The sequence below is a fragment of the Manihot esculenta genome, chromosome 4 (assembly GCF_001659605.2).
Source record: "Manihot esculenta cultivar AM560-2 chromosome 4, M.esculenta_v8, whole genome shotgun sequence".
Lineage (NCBI taxonomy): Eukaryota > Viridiplantae > Streptophyta > Magnoliopsida > Malpighiales > Euphorbiaceae > Manihot > Manihot esculenta.
Genome location: NC_035164.2, coordinates 2,157,326 through 2,177,731, shown reverse-complemented (window position 1 = coordinate 2,177,731; position 20,406 = coordinate 2,157,326). Strand labels below are relative to the sequence as shown.

The window sequence follows — 20,406 nt, the reverse complement described above, 5'->3', positions numbered from 1 at the left end:
TAAGGAGAAGCGTTGGATTGAAAAAAACAAATAAAAAAAAATATTTACGTAATATTTGATAAGCATCCAATCAAAAGGATGGGGGGTGATAAATATAGCGCACTGCTAGTTTCTGAAGCGGCTGTCACTCACTCTTTTGCAGGTGATGACTGTAGTGGCCCACGTGGTCCCACTGATTCTGTGATTTGAGACCATTCTAGTGATTATGTTCTTTGTCTGTCTCTCTCTGTGTATTTATTACCCCATGTAAGCTATGAAGAGTTATTAGTACGATAATCATGTTTTTGCTTACAAACCAGAGTTTTTGTTCACTAAACCACGTGTATTAGTTTTCTATAATTCGTGAAATTTGGAGCTATTCACTAATGGCTCTCATGTTGATTAAACCACAAATAACTACGAGGACATGGAAGCTTAGAGAGCTAAAAGGCACCATTAGCAGTCAATGAAAAAGAAACTCTGGCAAAAATAAGAAGGAAGAAGGAAGGTAGCTAGGGCAAAGAACGAGGTGGTTCTTTTGAGCATTTGAGTGTGTGTTTTCGCCATGTTCGAAAAAAATATAAAATTTTATATAAACGAGAATATGATCATAACAACTGCAAAAGGAACAATTGCAGCCTGATGTCACTGCTTGTAATATGATGTCACCCCTCTAATCGTCACTACAGAAACCCTACTAGGGTCTCTTTCTTTATAAAAATCAATATTTCTTCCCATAACCATTCATGTCTCCCAACAGTTTCTGTTTGATTCAGGTCATTTCTCTACATTTTGGCACTTGCTTTCTTCAAAAATATCACCTTTGCCACTACCCAATAACTTATATTAATTACCCATCTTAATTGCTACCTCAAGTTTATTATTTTTTAAATATTATTAAAAGCAGAAGAAAAGACAGAGTGAAATGGGAGTGTTTGACAGATGTGACGTGAACAGTGACATAAAATTAGGTTATATTTTCGGGTAGAATTAGGGTTAGGGTTAGGGTTAATTAGGGATGTACTTGAGCTAGAAAGAAGATGGAGAATTGACGGACTCACATTGACCATTCATGTGCTATATGAAAAGAAAGAAAATAAATCATCACAAAAAGAAAGAAGAGGGGAGGGCCTCCATGTTCCAATATTATATATGGAACATTTGAAAAGAAAAAAATTAATTTTATTAATTTTTTATTAAATTAAAATATATAATTTAATTTTATATCTAAATAATATTTTATAATATGTATATTATTTATAAATAATGATAATTTTTAAATTTTATATTAATATAAATCATATTATTTTAATATAAATTTTAAAATAAATTATATATTTTAAAATAAAAAATTAATAAAATCATATAATTTTTTTTTAATTTTTTTTCTATATGGATGCATATATTCTTCACGTGCATTGGTGGGTGATGGACAACCACAAAACAAATTGGAGAAATCACTAATCATGACTGTGTATCACATCAAAAAAAGAATATATATAGTGTGGGCAAAAAAAGAATTTGGAGTTTATAAAAAAAATTTCTTAATTTATCAAAATTTATAATATATCCATTTTACTAAAAATAAAGCAGCTTGACCCTCAATATTATTAGTAAATTAGTTATTTTGATCAAATTAATTTATTTTTGTCATTAGATTAAAAGGAAAAAAAATACATTTATACATAGTTTAGGATAATAATTAGCTGGAACTTCTTGAAATAATTGTAATTTAAGTTTATTTTAATGGAATTGTCAAATTCTCAAATGCATACTTAAAAGACAAGAAAAAGAAAAAGAAAGTCCATCCTTCTGTCACCGCATGTGAGGATTGAAACAAGATCAACTTTGGAAATTGACTGTAGTCTCAAGATCTGCTTCTGCTTCTCCAAGAAAAAACTTGGCTTGCTTGAGGCAGCTGTTTTAGATGATGGGCTTATCTTGGCCCTGATGGCCCTGCCTTTCCTGCATACAAGGGTTTTTTGTTTTGATAGGTTTATTATTTAATTTTTTTATTATTATTAATAAATCAATTCCTTATTTTAAAAAATTTATTAAGACTTTTTTTTTCTATATTAAAAATATAACAAAAAAAACTCTTTTCTCTTTGAGACAGAAAAAGCTATTTCATTAATAAAAAAAATAAAAATAAATTTCTAAAAACAGTGGAACACAATGATAATATCAAAAAATTAAATAAAAGAGTTTACTGACTAAAATTAAATTTTTTAAATATTTTTTTAACTAAATTTAAGAAAATAATAATAAAAAGATTATTTCGCACAAAATAGCTGTTTTAGATGATGGGCTTTATCTTAATCCTGATGGCCCTGCTTTTCTTGCAGACAAGAGCTTTTTGTTTTTTGAGGTTTTTTGTTTAATTTATTATTATTATTATTATTAAGTTTTTTTTTCATCAATTGAATAGTTTTTTTAATTCTATTTATTTCTGTTATTAAAAATATAACAAAAAGAGTAAATTATATGTTTTCTTTTTTTTAAAGAGGAAAAAGCGTTATTTTTTTAAAAAAAAAATATTTTAATTAATTTTAAAAAATAGAGAGATTAATTTGTTAATAATAATAATATTTATAAATTAAATAAATAAATTTATTTTGAATAAAATTAAATTTTAATAATTTACTTTTTAATTATTTATTTATTTTTAATAAAACATAAAAGAATATTTCGTTGATAAATAGAAAATATAAAAATGTATTAATAAATTTATGAAAATACAGAAATTGACACGTTAATAATTATAACATTTAAGGATTAAATGATAAAATTTTCTTTTCCTTTTATATGTGTTTTTACACAATGTTTGGAAGGAAATTTTATTAGACAATCATAAGTTTTTATATATATATATATTAAAATTATGAATTTTAATGAGCTAATAACTTAAATTTAAGTCCAAATTATATAAGGAATAAAAAATATTAAAATTTATATTTTGATATAAATTTATTTCTAAATTATCATAATTTCATTATGTGAATTGCAGTCTCTATATTTAATTTAGTTTTCTTAAACATAGTATTAAATAAACATTGTTTAATAAATCTTAACTTTAAAATATTTTTGAAATTTTAATTTTTAATATCAATCACAATCAAGCATAGAATAATATATGATTTACTGGCATTTATAGAAAATATCAATACCTAATTAAAATAATTATCATTATTTCTATTGTCCCATATAATAATCTAGACCATGGCCCACGTCCTTGTCTAATTCTTCCACACATCATCAGACCCATCAGCATCGCCATCAACAATATTATTCTCACAGGTGGCTCATCTGCATGCTCCTCATCGCACCCATGCATAGAGTTGTTGACTGTCGCACTCCGACTAAGCTCCTCCATCACCATATTTACTGAAACTGTTCCAAAGTTAGTAATGGCATTTGTAATAGATGTCACCGGAGGTGAGCATAGGAATATTCTCCTTTACATGGAGTAGAACCAAAGGGCTGACAGTCACCCTCCGCCGCATGTGTTCATGCCAAGATCTGGGTCGTTGTCGGACATTCCATTGATACAAATAAGTCGACTGTCGAAAGTCATCCAGGGTTTGACGCTGGCCATTGCAAGAGGAGAAAGCATTTGAAGGTGAAGTGATATTAAATATTACACAGAGATTTACAATTTAATATTTGAATATTTAGATGGATAATAAATTCGTATTTATATTTTAAGAAATTTATTAAAACTTTCTATTAATAAAATAGTATTTTTGATTTTTTATTTATGAGATTGATTGTCTAACATGAAGCTTCCTAGAATTTTCGCCACTTAACTTGATGCTAAAAGACGCGTTTGACCAAGACTAGGTCACATTAAAGCAAATATTATCTAGACTTTATCACTCAGTAAGTATATGAATTTTGTTTTATTTTTTTTACACTTATTATCAGATTAAATTCATAAGTGTATAAATTTTATTTATTTTAATGTAAAAGATTTTTGATAAATTATATTAAATTTGATGTATTAAATTATTAATATTAAAATATTAAGTATATAAATTTAATTTTTATAAAATATTAATTATTAAATTTTATAAAATATAACTGTTCAATATATAAAGATTTAAAATCCGTATAACTCATGTATTAAATGTCCATTGGTTCATCTCTCTTAGTTGTGTTCCCTTCCTCGTGTTTGACCAAAAAGAAAAAAAAAAACAAGAAAAGAAGTTGACCAATACTCTTCATGCATCCAGGAAAAGCTGATTGTTGGTGCCTATAATCATAGTATTCTTTATGGTCCAAGAATAAGAAACAGGTTGTCTGTATTCACTGAATTTTACCTACATTTGTAATTGCTTGCAAGAGTTCCTCCATTTGCTCAGAATTTAGCCCCAAGTCTTTTGTCCTGTTTCAGCTTTACCAGAGCGTTTGATATTAGGTTAACTCTATGCTCCAAACACATTAACACATTAATAAGCCGTACATGTAGTTGAATATCCTTCTTAAGATGAGATGGTAAGAGTTACTGCTCTTTTAATTAATAATCATGAGTTTAAATCAAAATATATAATATATTTCAAATTTAAAAAAATATTTTATTATTTTAATAGATCTGCTCTATTAGATCAATTGAATTAGAGAATTTAAAAAATAAATAAAAAAAGAAAATATGATGTCCATTTATCCTGTTAGGGAAATAAAGCTAAATTGAATTGATTTTTTTTTTTTTTCAATCTTAATTGATATAGATTTGAACTATTCTAATTTTAGATGGAACCAATTTGATTTCAATTCCAAATTAGCTATTGACCATAAACCTATCTGATTCCTTTGATTGGACTTACTCAAAATTAAAAGTAAAACTGATTATGGAATTGTACCTACAAGGAAGTAGCAGCAACCCAAAGAAATAGTCATAAACTCGGTTTTAATCAATATAGTTTTGACCAATTCTAATTTTAGATTGAACCAATTTGATTTCAATTCTAAATTAAACCCCAAGTAAAACTTATAATGGCAAGTAGCATGCTCCCTAGAGAAATTGTTGTAGCAGTCAAAATCTGGAATCCACATGATTTAAGACAAAATACTAGGACTTACCAATGCTCGTCTATGCAAATCACATTGATGCATTTGAAAGAGTAAGTGTATAAAATAATAAATTTGTAATAATTAAATATTTTTAAGGATTTTTTTAAAGAGTAAGCTAATAAAATACCTTTCTCCGTCTGCAGTTTCTGACTCTCACCAACACATTTGATTCTTATTCATAAAATATGGACCACAAGCCCCAAATCTTTTAATTGTTAATCTTTGCATATGCTTATATGCATGCATTACTGAAATTTTGATATTAATAATTTTAAAATCTTTTCTAAAATTGAACATATTTTGAGTTGAATTTTAATTCAAATCAAATAAAAAAATATCAAAAATCTACCCATACTAGATTTACATAGATTCCGACATAATTTGTAATAAAATTTATAATAAGTATTTTTCTACTTATTATATTTTTTTCTCCCCGATTTGAAGACCGACAAACCATCAACACGACAGCACTGCATGTCGTTTTGAGAGATTCCAATAAGAGAACTAGGCCAGCTAATCAGGGGAAAGAAAGCTAACGTGAGCCATTCTAACATGCGCATTATAGCACGACCAAGCAGCCTCCTGTTTACTTTCCGGTTTTTCAGATGAGTCCGTCGCGTCAATTACTCGCTTTTGGGTTAGATCTTAAATACTGCTTCCCCTGTCGCTCGAGTTTCTTTCTTCTCGGTCGCTTTTTCGTTTAAATTTCTTCTCCAGGCCCGCACATGTGCAAAACCAAAATGGCGGTCGACGTGTCAGATCCCAACTCAGTCCGCTCCTCTCGAACTCGTCCAACTCAGGCTTCCCGGACTCGCTCATCTCAATCTCCACGAACTCCTTCCACGCAGAGATTGCCAACCTTCACCGGCTCGTCTACTTCCTCCGCCGCCTCTGCTCCCTCTCTACCCTCAACCTCTAATACATCAAGTGCGTTTTACACTACTACTTCGTCGTCCACCGTCTCCACCACCTCCCTCTCCGGCCTCCGCCAATCCATCTCTCAAAGTCCTACAATCTACGACATCTCTGAGATTCGCTCCGCCACCAACAACTTCCTCGCCAAACGCTACTCCACTTCTTCCACTGCCTGCTGGCGGTGTACTCTAAGGGACAGGGAGACGATCATCTTCCAGCGAAAGTTCCGCCGGAAAATGGAAATGTCACAGCTGAGTGAATATCTGGGAGTTATCTGCCGGAGCCACCACACGAGCGTAATCAAACTATTGGGGATTTCAATATCAGGAGACCATATCTACCTCGTTTACGAGTTCATCACCGGTGCCAATCTCGCTGATTGTCTACGGAACAAGAGAAATCCGGATTTCACGGTTCTTTCCTCGTGGACTTCTCGAATGCAGGTCGCCGCCGACCTGGCTCATGGACTCGATTATATCCACAATAAAACAGGCTTGAACTTAACCCTAGTACATAAGCACATCAAGAGCAGCAGTGTTATCGTTACGGAGCCGCATTTTAATGCTAAAATTTGTCATTTTGGTACAGCACAATTGTGTGGAGAAGTGCAAGAGAATAAGAACCAAAGAAAGAAGAGCTCAATTTCGAAAGGGAAGAGCGAAATCACTGAAGCGAGTGACGAAGATGAAGATAAAGAAGATAAATCGAAAGAATTGAAGAGATCTAATAGTGGAGCTATGCAATTTGAAGGTGTAAGAGGCTACATGTCACCGGAATTTCAAGCCAGCGGAATAGCAACGCAGGAATCCGACGTGTTCGCTTTCGGTGTGTTGATACTGGAATTATTGTCCGGCGAGGAACCATTGAGATACAAGTACGATAAGGGAAGAGGAGATTTTTTACGAACTTCATTGGTGGAGACGGCGAGAGCGGTGATCGATGGTGGGGACGATGATGGAGGAAGAGAAGGAAGGTTGAGGCGGTGGATGGATAGGAGATTGAAGGACTCGTTCCCGGTGGACGTGGCGGAGAAACTGACGCGCCTAGCTGTACAATGCGTACACGTGGATCCATCTAAACGGCCAGATATGGGACATGTGGCAGGGAAGATTTCCAAGTCGTATTTGGCTTCAAAAACCTGGTCCGACAATTTGCGATCGGTCTCCGACCAGATAACAGTCTCATTCGCACCTAGATGAGCTGGAAAAGAAAAAGATTTTAAAAAAGGCGGCTCTTTTTATTTTATTTTTATTATTTATTTTTTAAATGGAAATGGAAATTATTGGACCATTTTTTATGAATGATGATGACAGAAGTGACCGTGTATTTTTCATTGTTGAAGTTGAAGATGCTTTATTCAAAGAAGCTTTAGGATTATATAATGAAGATAAGACTCGAACCAAATTTGAATGAGTAATCTAATGAGGGGACAGGAGTGGAATAAAAAATTGTTGTCAATTCTAACTATTTTAAAAATAATTAAATTGGCCGACTCATTTAACTTATTTTAATAATAATTATATAATAATGTAACATATTGTAAATTAAGAGTATGACGTTATTCATGGCCGAAATTGAACCAGTAGAAATCAGAAGGGTTGGGTGAAGGGATCACAGAATCAATCTCTAAGAAGCCCAAAAGTTCAAACGCAGGAGAAGAGTTGAAAACTGTGGGGATCAGCTGCAAAGGGTCAAATTTAAAAGGTTGATATTCATTATTTTTCGGCTGAAATTTACCTGAATTCGCATACTCAAGTGGGGCATCCAACCACGAGATTTCATCACATACTTTTCCAAGACAAAAAGGTTGTAATAAGTAGCAGCATTAAATTTCCATCCCCACCAGAAAATAGAGATTCTTGAACAATCACAACTCATACTCTCGTCGTGCTATAATTGTGTTCTTTTTTTAAAATTATTTTAAAATTATTATTCATCTCTTTTTTTAAAATTTAAAAATTATATAAATTATAATATTAATTTAAGCATTTAATAAATGAATCCTAATTAGTATAAGAATATAAATACTCAAGGTAATTTCTTTATTTTTCTCAAACCCTTCCGCTTCCTACGGTCATAATAACTATAATGAACAACTGAGATTTAAATTCCAATTATAAAAATTTAAATAATAAATATGAATTAAAATTTTGTAAAATTTAATGAAATATCAAATAAAATTAATCTGAAATAAATTTTATTATTTAATTTGATATAATTTAAAATCTAAAATTTAATTAGATTCGATATTACTATGATTAGACTGGTTTGTAAACTAAATCTAATTTATGTTAATACTAATGTCTTATTTAGTTAGAGTAATTCAGATAGGAAATTTAAAATTCTTAAAAGTGTGAAATTTATTTATTTTTTTATTGATTTCTTTTAATAGAGAAAATAATTTATTTACTCCAATTTAATTGAGTTGTTATTGGAAAGTGATTTTTCACAAAATATATCTGAACTAAAAAAATTCTTGGTTTTAAAATGAGCAAAAATAAATTAATAATGAAATTAAATTAAGAAACCAATCAACGATCGTAACTTAATCAGTTAAAACCTTTCATATTCTAATTAGAAGAGGAAAACCAATCTTTATAAATACATATAACTTTTTTATTTAGAATTGGATCTCCAACTTCAAGTCTCCAAGGTATGTTATCTTTCACTTTCAAGTCTCCAAGGTATGTTATCCATTTTTTAAATAATTTTCTGTCTTATGTGCGAATTGAATCAAGAGTCAAGCTATCATCACTTGCAATTGAAGCAGCTTAGGGACTTTTTTCCTTTTTTATCAGTTGAGACAAGAAAGCAAGGAAGAGAATTAGGCCTGCTAAGATTGCCCTCCCGGTAAGGAAGAGAGGAAAAAACCATTGATGAAGCCATACTTCTTATTCTAGGTTTACCTAAGTTGTAAAATTCCTTTTCTCAAAGAGCATGGTCCCTTTGGTTCTTCTTTCTTTTTGTAATTATTAGAATTCATAAGAAAGTGTTTTCTTTGCTTTCTTTATTATTATAAAAATAAAATATCTGTTTTTTGAAAATTTTTAAAAAGTAAAATAAAATAAAATTCTGCACAAGAGAAAATTATATAGTTTTGATTTATTTGATAATACTGTTTTCCATAAAATTAGTAATTGCATGAAAAAGAAAAAAAAATTTCGTTTGGATGAACATGAATTGAGTTTGAATAAGAAGTATTTGCTTTGTGAAGGCTGGATATTGGGTGTGTTTATTTGTAAGGAATGGTTGAAAATAATCAAATTTCATATATGTTAATGAATTGTGTGCTAAGCAGATTCTGGAATATCAATCATGGGGCATCACATGATCACTAGAAGCAAGAAACAGATGGTCACTCGAAGCAAGAAAATCACCAAGAATCCAACTCCCAGCAAGAAATCAATACCCAAAGCAACTCCAAGGAAGGGAAGGAAGAAAAGTAAGATTCCCAGTAGAAATCAACCACTTCTTCCAACTGATATCATATCAGAAATCTTGAGCTGGTTGCCTGTAAGGTGTTTGATAAAGTGCCAGAGAGTATGCAAAGAATGGTTTGAATTGATGCAAGAAGGCAACTTCATTGTAAAGAATATGGTACGAAACAGGGAGTATAATATTCATAATCGAGAATCATATCGAGAAAATGGGGAAGCATTTAAACTGATTTACACCTTTGATGGATTGATAATGGAAGGAAACAGAGACTTTAACAAGTTCAGAATCAGGAACTTAGCACTGCGTAGAGTATTTGATTTGCCTACTCCACCCCACAAGAGTGAAATCTTGATCCCCTTGATCCCTTCTCTTGTTCATCATGGTTACTACAAAGTGATTTCTGCATATAGCTGTAAAAACGAAACCAATCAACATGGAGGATTTGAGATTCTCACACTTGGCAGAGTTGAGAAGCCCTCATGGAAAGCTCTCGACACCAATTTTTTCAGAAATTTTAACAGAGAAAACGACATACTTTGGTCAATGGGGATACAAGGGATTGCTTATTTTGTTAGAACAAGCAAGGATGGATCAGAGAACTATGAGGTAGTGTCTTTTGAGATGGAGAATGAGAGTTTCACAAGCTGTGATTTGGCAAGAAGCAGCTTCGCAGATAACTCCAAAGCCTGTGTGTTGAGATGGGAAGATCAATTGGCTCTAGCTGAGATATCAAACAATGAGCTACAAGTGTTGGTGTTGAAAGACTACAAGAAGGGAAAATGGGCTGAAAAGAAGACTGTGATTCCATTGAAATTCTTAAAGAAAGAACCATATATGATTATGGAAGATCTTGAGCCTTATAGAGCCATTGATGGGGTGGTTTGGTTTAGGGGAAGCAACTATCTAGCTTATAACATTGCAGATGAAGAGATTGTGTGTCATGTATCAAAAAGACAAGCACGTATATTCAGACAAAGTTTAGTTACTTTCAAAGGAATGAGACCAGGATGATATAAATGAGACTCAAGCAAGAACTGGAACAGCTGAATTTCAGGTCTTTTTTTTTTTTTTTTTTTTTTTTTTTTTTTTTTTTTATATTCCAGGCATCTTCTTTATGAGAGTTAGGACTGGAGATTTTAGTTTAGACTGAGTTATATGGATTTAAAATATAAATATATAAATATTTATGATTTTTATATGGATGTATTGGATGCATATAGACTTCTTTAGACAAGTTTTTTTTTTTTTTTATTTATTTCTTATTTGTTCATGCTCGGGACAATAATTAATATTTTTATAGTATATTATTTTTTAATTAATTTCTTTTAATTGTCTTTATTTATTTATTTATTTAAATTTGTTGAAATTAGAACGAGAGAGTCTACATTTATATAATTTCAACATTATGAAATAGAAAATCATTAATTAATACAAGATTCTAATGTACAGTTAATTAGGGTTTCAAAACTATTTAGTTTTATCTTTGAATATAAGTTTTTTTTTTTCGGAAGAATTTCCAATACAGAAAACAGCTATTGTGAACTGAATTAGAATATAAGTTTCATCTTTGAAATTAGCTAAGGGAAAAGAATTTTTTAAAGAAATTTTTGTTATAATTTTATTAAAAATAGAAAAAAAGGTACAAATTTCTTCTCCAGAACCATCTTAATTACAAAAACTAATAAAAGAAAACATTTTAATTTAGAAGCTAATGAAAACTTTTGAAAAAAATATTTAAATCCCTTTACGATCCTAATTTCTGAAGTTACAAGGAAAAAATATAAATTACATCAAAATTTTAATTATAGATTTTTTAAAATTATTGGTATATTGTAATATATTTTAAAAATTAAGATTAACTAATTAATTTTTATTTAAGTCCCAAACTAAATTTGTATAAAATAATATTTCTTTCCAAATCTAATGGGATATGTACCTTGGAAATTGAATTGTAAAGGTAGATGTGATTCTATTTAAAGAGGAGATGTTTTTTTTAAATTAATTTTTTATCAGATAGATATATATTTTTACTCTTGTATTATTTTATATTAGTCTATTAAATATATAAATTATAATTATAATTTATTAAATATTTAAATTTGTAAAAATCAAACACAAATTAATTATATTATAGATGTTTTATAAAAGAATTAAAAAATAATTTAATTTATTACTAACTATACTCTAAATATTATTCATTGAACTTCAAATTTTATATAAAATAATAAAATTATATTTATCTGATTTTATCAATTTATAAAAATTTAAAATATAATCAATAATATGTGTGATTTATTTTTACTCTTTTCTTTAATAAATTATTAATAATTTAACTAATTTATATATAATTATTATGATTTTTATAAATTTAAAAATTAAATAAATTATAATATTAATTTGAGCATTTAATAAATTAAATCTAATTAGTATAAGCATATAAATATATACTCAACATAAATTCTTCATCTTCCTCAAAGCCCTCCGCTTTCTACGGTTATAATAACTATAATGAACAACTGAGATCCAAATCCCAATTGCAAAAATTCAAAGAACAAATATGCAAAATTTTCAATTAGCTTTTAAATTTGTTAATTCATTAGATGGAAATAGATTATGGCAAGATTCACTCTTAGCAATTCTATGAATTAGAATTTTGTAAGATTTAATGAAATATAAAATAAAATTAATCTAAAATAAATTTTGATAACCGCTGGATTTCCCATTATAAGACCGGGCCGATAGTAGCAGTCCACAATCAGGAGGCTCTTAAGCCCCCGAATAAGTCAGGCCTAATCCGTTCATTCTTCTAAACCGGACTCCCACTTAAGTCACTCAATCAGACCGGTTCAGCCCATCTTAGCCCCAAAACCAGCCCTTTCCTAGGTTTCGGTCCTTTTTCCTTAAACCCGGCCACAAAAAAAAAGACTGCGAGTTCAGTCATTTCACAGCCCTGTCCACGCACTCGCCGAAAGGAATTAAATACTTATCTAACACAGGGATGGTCCTGAGGTCACCCCTATATACAGATCTATACCAGGGGTAGATGGTCCTGTGGCGGGGAGGCCATCTCGCGTGAAGGGGAAGAAAGAGGATAAAAGGGAGGAAATACGCTCTTCTAGGACTAAGTTTTTTTAAGTTCACAAAACCTTGTAAAATTCTATTTTTCTGAATCTCATATCATTAAATTTTATTATTTAGTTTGATATAATTTAAAATTTAAAATTTAATTAGATTCTATATGCAATTCAATTTACCAATGATTAGACTTGTTAGTAAACTAAATCTAATTTAAGTTAATACTGATGTCTTGTTTGGTTTGAAATAATTTAGATAGAAAACTTAAAGTTCTCAAAAGTGTGAAATTTATTTTTGGTTGTTAATATTTTTTTTTAACTTTTTAAAAAGTTAAAGTTTTTTACTGTAATAATTTATTTATTTCAAATTTTATTAAAAAATAACTTTTCAAAAAATAACACATTTAAACTAAATAACACCAGATTTTAAAATGAACAAACGTAAATCAATAATGAAATTAAATTAGGAAACCAGTCAACAATCCTAATTCAATCAGTTAAAACCTTTCATAATCAAATTAGAAGAGTAAAACCATCTTTATAAATACATATAATTTTTTTTATTTGGAATTGGATCTCCAACTTCGAGTTTTCAAGGTATGTTTTCTTTCACTTTTAATTTTTTACTTTTTGAAATTTATTATATTTTTTCAATTTACCTAATTAATCAAGATTAGAATTTTTTTTCTCATACATATCATCATCGAACATTAATTATTATGTTATTTTAAATAATTTTCTGTATACTACATTTGTTAATTTCTGTTCTTTGTTTTACTTTCTCGTTAATTAAGCCATGCTTTAGTTCTAGGTTTACCTAAATTGTTAATCAAGTTTGAATAAGAATTTTTTGTTTTGTGTGAAGGCTGGATATTGGGTGTGTTTATTTGTAAGGAATGGTAGAAAATAATCAAATTTCACATATGTTGATGAATTGTGCTAAGCAGCTTCTGGAATATCAATCATGGGGCATCACATGATCACTAGAAGCAAGAAACAGATGGTCACTCGAAGCAAGAAAATCACCAAGAATTCAACTCCCAGCAAGAAATCAATATCCAAAGCAACTCCAAGGAAGGGAAGGAAGAAAAGTAAGATTCCCAGTAGAAATCAACCACTTCTTCCAACTGAAATCATATCAGAAATCTTGAGCTGGTTGCCTGTAAGGTGTTTGACAAAGTGCCAGACAGTATGCAAAGAGTGGTTTGAATTAATGCAAGAACGCAACTTCATTGTAAAGAATATGGTACGAAACAGGGAGTATAATATTCATAATCGAGAACCATATCGAGAAAATGGGGAAACATTTCAACGGATTTACACCTTTGATGGATTGATAATGGAAGGAAACAGAGACTTTAACAAGTTCAGAATCAGGAACTTAGCACTGCATAGAGTATTTGATTTGCCTACTCCACCCCACAAGAGTGAAATCTTGATCCCCTTGATCCCTTCTTTTGTTCACCATGGTTACTACAAAGTGATTTCTGCATATAGCTGTAAAAACGAAACCAATCAACATGGAGGATTTGAGATTCTCACACTTGGCAGAGTTGAGAAGCCCTCATGGAGAGCTCTTGACACCAATTTTTTCAAAAATTTTAACAGAGAAAACGACATACTTTGGTCAATGGGGATACAAGGGATTGCTTATTTTGTTAGAACAAGCAAGGATGGATCAGAGAACTATGAGGTAGTGTCTTTTGAGATGGAGAATGAGAGTTTCACAAGCTGTGATTTGGCAAGAAGCTGCTTCCCAGATAACTCCAAAGCCTGTGTGTTGAGATGGGAAGATCAGTTGGCTCTAGCTGAGATATCAAACAATGAGCTACAAGTGTTGGTGTTGAAAAACTACAAGAAGGGAAAATGGGCTGAAAAGAAGACTGTGATTCCATTGAAATTCTTAAAGAAAGAACCATGTATGGTTATGGAAGATCTTGAGCCTTATAGAGCCATTGATGGGGTGGTTTGGTTTAGGGGAAGCAACTATCTAGCTTATAACATTGCAGATGAAGAGATTGTGTGTTATGTATCAAAAAGATTAGCACGTATATTCAGACAAAGTTTGGTTACTTTCAAAGGAATGAGACCAGGATGATATAAATGAGACTCAAGCAAGAACTGGAACAGCTGAATTTCAGGTCTATCGGGAAGTTTTAGTTTAAACTGAGCTATATGGATTTAAGATATAAATATATAGATATTTATGATTTTTATATTGATGTGTTGGATGCATATGGACCTTTTTTAGACAAAATTTTTTTTATTTCTTATTTGTTCATGCTCAGGAAAATAATTAATATTTTTATAGTATATACTTTTTTTAATTAATTTTTTAGTTATGTGTTGATTTTTTTATTTATTTAACTTTGTTGAAATTGAAGGAGAGAGCCTACATTTGCATAATTTCAACATTATAAAATTGAAAATCATTAATTAAACCAAAAATTTAATATATAGTTATTACTGCTCCAAAACTATTTAGTTTTATTTTTTAATATAAGGTTTTTTTGGAAGAATTTCCAATACAGAAAATACCTAATGTGAACTGAATTGGAATATAAATTTTATCTTTGAAATTAGCTAATGGAAAATAATTTCTTTAAGAAATTTTTGTTATAATTTTATTAAAAATAGAAAACAAGGTACATGTTACTTCTCCAGAACCTTCTTAATTACAAAAACTAATAAAAGAAAATATTTTAATTTAGAAGCTAATGAAAACTTTGAAAAGAAATATTTAAGTCCCTTTAGGATCCTAATTTCTTAAGTTAGAAGGGAAAAATATAAATTACATAAAAAATTTGATTATAGATTTTTCTTTTTAAAAAAATTACTATTTAAACTCTTTTGCATAAAAAATTAATTAATTATTTTTAAATTTTAAAAATATATTTAAATATTTCAATAGTTTTAAAAAATTTATTAAAAAATCTCTTTTTTAATTTTAACTAATAAAAAAATAAAAAATATCTCCATCTTTTAGTATTAAAAGTAATTTTAAAAGAAAAAAATTTTTGAATCACCTTTTAGTATAAAAATAACAGCATATATTTTTTAATAAAATTTTTTAAAATTATTAATATATTTTAATATATTTTTAAATTAAAAACTAATTAATTAATTTTCACATAAGACGGGAACTAAATGTTAACTTTTCGAGAAAACGACTAACAATTTTCTAAAACCCTGGTCAAAACCCTTGGCCACCCCTGCACTGCTTCCTAAGCCATTTCCTTTTCTCTGAACCCAAACACCGCAAAGTTAGCAAATCCAAAACAATTTATTCACAGGCACAGTCCACTTCTGCCTTCCGGTATCAAAGAAAAGAAGATTTTCTGGTTATTCATTTCTTTTTCTTCCCAGAATCGGAAAATACTTGGGTGTAGTATTTCTCTCTTCTCATATTCAGTGTGTTTCAGTTCAGAATTCCGGCGACAGACTAATTCCATGGCCATGGCAGCTTTATTCAATCGTGCGTCCAAAACCCAAACTTTTAATCTCCTTTGCAGAAGCAATAGAATTCTCACTTCTATCTCATCTCCAATCCAGACAAAACCCCTTAAAGCTCCCTTCCAAGGTAATAATTTTCTCTTGGCTTTTTCAAATGGAATATGCGCCTATAGTGCAATCTACCTTGTGGTTTCCTTTTTTTTTTTTTGTGGAATGAGAATCGGATTTCTGTGTTAAGAACTGGCCAAAAGGGAAAATGGATTGCACATTATGTAGTGTTGTTAATATTTGATATGTTGTGATATTTGAGAAGCTCAGTAACACAGATCGAAGTGTTTAGTTTGGATGTGATTACCAATAGCAAATAATAATCCATTAGGTTTGGTGTTATATTGTTAAACGTACTTGTCGATGCTCCATTGCTCACTGGTTTAGTCAGGTATATTGAATTCTTATCGTGACAAGAACAATAGAGCTAAAGAAATCAAATGAATGTAAAGGAGTTGTTTTAGTCCTTAACTTGTAATGAATTGCCAAGGGCGGGAATGCACAATTTTTTTTTTTTTTTTTCAGCTTCCATATAAGGATCTTTTGCGGCTACTGTAGTTAGAAGGAAACTCTAGAAATCTAGAATGATATGGCGTTCTTACGTGTAAGCTCTTGCAACTAAATTTAGTTGAGAACTTCAGATGCATATTTCTTCCTGTAGTGAGATCAGCAGTGACTCGTGCTGATGATGTTGTGGCGTTTGACGAGATGGTTGCTGGCATCCAGCGAAAGTACTACATGTTAGGCGGAAAAGGAGGTGTAGGAAAAACAAGCTGTGCTGCATCCCTTGCTGTAAAATTTGCTAACCATGGTCACCCTACAATAGTGGTCTCAACTGATCCTGCTCACTCCTTAAGTGATTCATTTGCCCAGGTATTAGTTCCTCTTTTTATGTGTTGAGTTAAATTCCCCCCCCCCCCCCCCCTCCCACCCACAACCCCCTGCTCCTTTCTTTTTTTACATTTTAGTTAATTCCAAACTACTTCATGATTAGTTAAATTCCTAAAATACATTGAGTTTGGTTTATTATCTCCAGGATTTGACGGGGGGTGCACTTGTTCCTGTTGAAGGAGTGGATTCTCCACTATTTGCTCTCGAGGTATTTGTTCAAATGACATCATTTGTCAATAATGATGTTACTTCATAATGGACCGTTGCTTCATCTCCATTTTGTATGATATATATGTTTAAATTTAGCATTGTCGCAGATAAGCCCTGAGAAAGCTAGAGAAGAATTTCGCAGTAAAAATCAAAAGAGTGGTGATAGTGGTGTCAAAAATTTAATGGATGGCATGGGCCTTGGCACGCTTTCTAACCAGGTTAGCTTGTCTTTAGAATTTGTTGCGATTGGCAAAATATTTCCATGCAATTTTTGGTAGTATCAGTCCTCTCATCAGTCACTCTATTTATTTCTATGGACATGCAGCAAGATGTAAAATCTCCACTTTTGCAGCCCAAAAGATTATGGATACATATTTTGTTTTGTAAATATATGCATAATAAAATCTCCATTTATTGTTGCATCCCAAAAGATTTAGAACTTTGCCATGACTGCGTTTGAGTCCGAGTGCTACTGTCTTGTATCTCTATAAAATCTACTAGAAAAACTTATTGCTTAATTTTTGACCAAGTTTGATATATTTATGGCTTATCTTGTGAATTTATTGTAGTTAGAGGAATTAAAATTAGGAGAGTTGTTGGACACTCCACCGCCTGGTCTGGATGAAGCTATTGCAATTTCGAAGGCATGTGAAGTCTCTGTCTCCCTCAACTATTTGCTAAATCTTTCTCCTGAGACTTTGTAGCAGTCATTCTAACTGCACCAGTGCTTTTTAGGTTATGGAATTTGTTGAAACCCAAGAATATACTACATTTACTCGAATAGTCTTTGATACTGCACCTACGGTTAGTCATTGTTTTGGGACTTTAGAGATTACTTTACCTTTCATCTTTGCATATCTGTTTATCTGTGTGTTGGTTTGTAGGGTCATACACTTCGGCTTCTCTCCCTGCCTGACTTCTTGGATTCGTCTATCGGCAAAATGATGAAGGTATGAGTCCAAACCCAGCTTTGAAGGGGAATTGTTTTGGGCATTGTTTTCTAAAAAGTCACTCAAGTGAAATATTACTGAATTTTATATTTAGGAACATTCTAAAATGTCTGAAAGTTTTTTTTATGTCCTATAACCCTGTTTGAATGTTTTACTGTATGGTTTTTCTAATTGTTTTCCTAGCTGAAGTACACTGGTATATTTTGAACACTATCATCATAGAAAAGCTAGTTGTTGAACTTGTTTGTGTAATTGTACGTAATTTTTCTTTCCTTGCCATGTTTCCATTTTAAAATTTGTTGAAATAGTGATATCCGTTGATTTATTAAATCCAGCTGAAGAGGAAATTAGCTTCCGCAAGTTCAGCTCTCAAGTCTCTATTTGGAAAAAAAGAGGCAGGGCAAGATATTGTAAGTATGAATGTTGTTGTTTTGGTGTGTTTCTTGCCTTATTTAAGATCCAAGCATTTTGTTTTTAAACTTGTAGTCTGAAAAGCTGGAGGACAAGCTTGGAGAATTAAGAGAGAAGATGGCTAGAGTGCGACACCTTTTCCAAGACTCAGACACCACTGAATTTATTATAGTGACAATTCCAACGGTATGCCCTCAGATCATCTTTTCTTTTATGGACGGATTTCTTAGGTAATATAAAGAGCAAATGACCTAAAAGCACAAAGGTTTGTTGAATTTGCAATTTTATTCAATCCATTTAATTTTTGTTAATTCTAGCGTAATTTGTTTATTTCCATGGACATAGAGCCATACCTCTCCTAGGCATGTAATATATACACAATTTGGCAAAAATTATTCTCCCATCGCACCCATCTACACTAACACATGGACCACTCTATTGCCACCATCCACTTGCCGTTCATAGAAGTATTGCCTTGATATTTACAGCTGAATTAAGTTATGAATTGGGAGTGCATTTTACTGTTTTGCATGGTTTTCCTTCATATCAATAAATGTGCTCTTTATGAAACAAATATGTCATAATATTTATCCATAATAATGTTTGACTGTCACAGAGCAGCTTTGAGAGAGAAATGGCTTTGAAGTATTTGCTTTAACATTAATTTAATTAATCACCTACTGTCCATTTTGTTTTTTGACCATTTAAGGTTATGGCAGTAAATGAGTCATCAAGGCTGCACGCATCCTTGAGAAAGGAAAGTGTTCCAGTTAGGAGGCTTATTGTCAATCAGGTGCTACCTCCATCCACATCAGATTGCAAGTTCTGTGCAATGAAAAGGAAGGTACATTCAATCTGCAATAAAAGCTTCCGTATTTTTTTTTTGAAGTATTACCTTGAATTCTACTCTTGGCTTTAGATTTTGTTCCAAAAATGTGGTCCATGTAAATTTTGTTCAACCATTACTGGTTTGAAGTTGGGATTAGGTATCGCCGTGTTCTTTTGGATATTTAAATTGAGAAATTTCTCTATTTGCTTTTTCACACCTAAATAGGGAAACAATCAAATCCAAAATTGCATGAATCCTTGGGAAGGTTTGCGTAGAAATCACTTGCAGTTTTTCTGAAAGTCCATTGACTGCAAAAGCAAGTGGATTATCTTTGTACGTCTTGATATATTGGCTGAACTGGCCTAGTAAGTTACCTTGTTTTGAAACTTTTTGGTGAAAATATAACCTAGATATCCTTATTTTCAACTATGTAAGCAATGTAGAGCATTTATTAATTATGAGCTACCAATTCTGTCCGTGAAGCACATTTGCTTGACATTTCTCATATCTCAAAAAAAAAAGTTCTTAGAAACAGATGGAACCTTATTCCTTTCTGTTAAAGCTTTACATCCGCTTCTGCTCTGTTCTAAATATTGTAGGATCAAATGCGTGCACTTGATATCATCCAGAATGATCCAGCGCTCAGCAGTTTGAGATCAATCCAGGCACCCCTATTTGATGTAGAGATAAGAGGTGTCCCAGCTCTTAAGTTTATGGGTGATGTGGTTTGGAGATAAAATCTATTTCTCAGAACCTGCACCTTTAGTTAATCAACCGAAATTTTGAAACCGTTTCGCCATTTATGTAATTTGCTGAATGATGCTCTTTTAAGTGAATTTCAGGAATACAATCTCTAATTTTTAGGGAAATGATCCCTGCCTATACAGGTCCATAAGAGGTTGACAGAAACCAAACAGTGGGATTATTTGGACATGTAATTTACATTTCCTCAAGCCAGAAAGTGGTATCGAGATATTGATGCTGTAGTATGCAAATGGAAGATGAGAAATTTATTATTCATGTCCAATGTTCTATGCTTTTAGCATATTTTCTGCACTGTTTTCTTTTGATGTTATTTGAACAATGTTCTAAATTTTTCAATGAAAGATGTGAGACCCTGAGAGAGCATAATCTTCAA

At 31.1% G+C, this 20,406-nt stretch overlaps 3 protein-coding genes across 3 annotated transcripts; all 3 read left to right on the top strand.

The window, feature by feature from the left end:
* Window positions 1–5,602: 5,602 nt before the first annotated feature.
* On the top strand, window positions 5,603–7,297 carry LOC110612980 (serine/threonine receptor-like kinase NFP). The gene has a single exon (XM_021753861.2). The coding sequence runs from the start codon at window positions 5,775–5,777 to the stop codon at window positions 7,161–7,163; it is 1,389 nt and encodes a 462-aa protein (XP_021609553.1). The 5' UTR covers window positions 5,603–5,774; the 3' UTR covers window positions 7,164–7,297.
* A 1,319-nt stretch (window positions 7,298–8,616) lies between these two features.
* LOC110613298 lies at window positions 8,617–14,761 on the top strand. The gene is made up of 2 exons (XM_043955812.1): window positions 8,617–10,456; window positions 14,618–14,761. The coding sequence occupies exon 1, from the start codon at window positions 9,280–9,282 to the stop codon at window positions 10,411–10,413; it is 1,134 nt and encodes a 377-aa protein (XP_043811747.1). The 5' UTR covers window positions 8,617–9,279; the 3' UTR covers window positions 10,414–10,456; window positions 14,618–14,761.
* Window positions 14,762–15,656: 895 nt separating this feature from the next.
* On the top strand, window positions 15,657–20,406 carry LOC110612961 (ATPase GET3B). Its single transcript, XM_021753836.1, has 11 exons — window positions 15,657–16,056; window positions 16,639–16,850; window positions 17,014–17,076; window positions 17,186–17,296; window positions 17,648–17,722; window positions 17,814–17,882; window positions 17,963–18,028; window positions 18,364–18,438; window positions 18,515–18,625; window positions 19,149–19,283; window positions 19,868–20,406. The coding sequence occupies exons 1-11, from the start codon at window positions 15,927–15,929 to the stop codon at window positions 20,003–20,005; spliced, it is 1,185 nt and encodes a 394-aa protein (XP_021609528.1). The 5' UTR covers window positions 15,657–15,926; the 3' UTR covers window positions 20,006–20,406.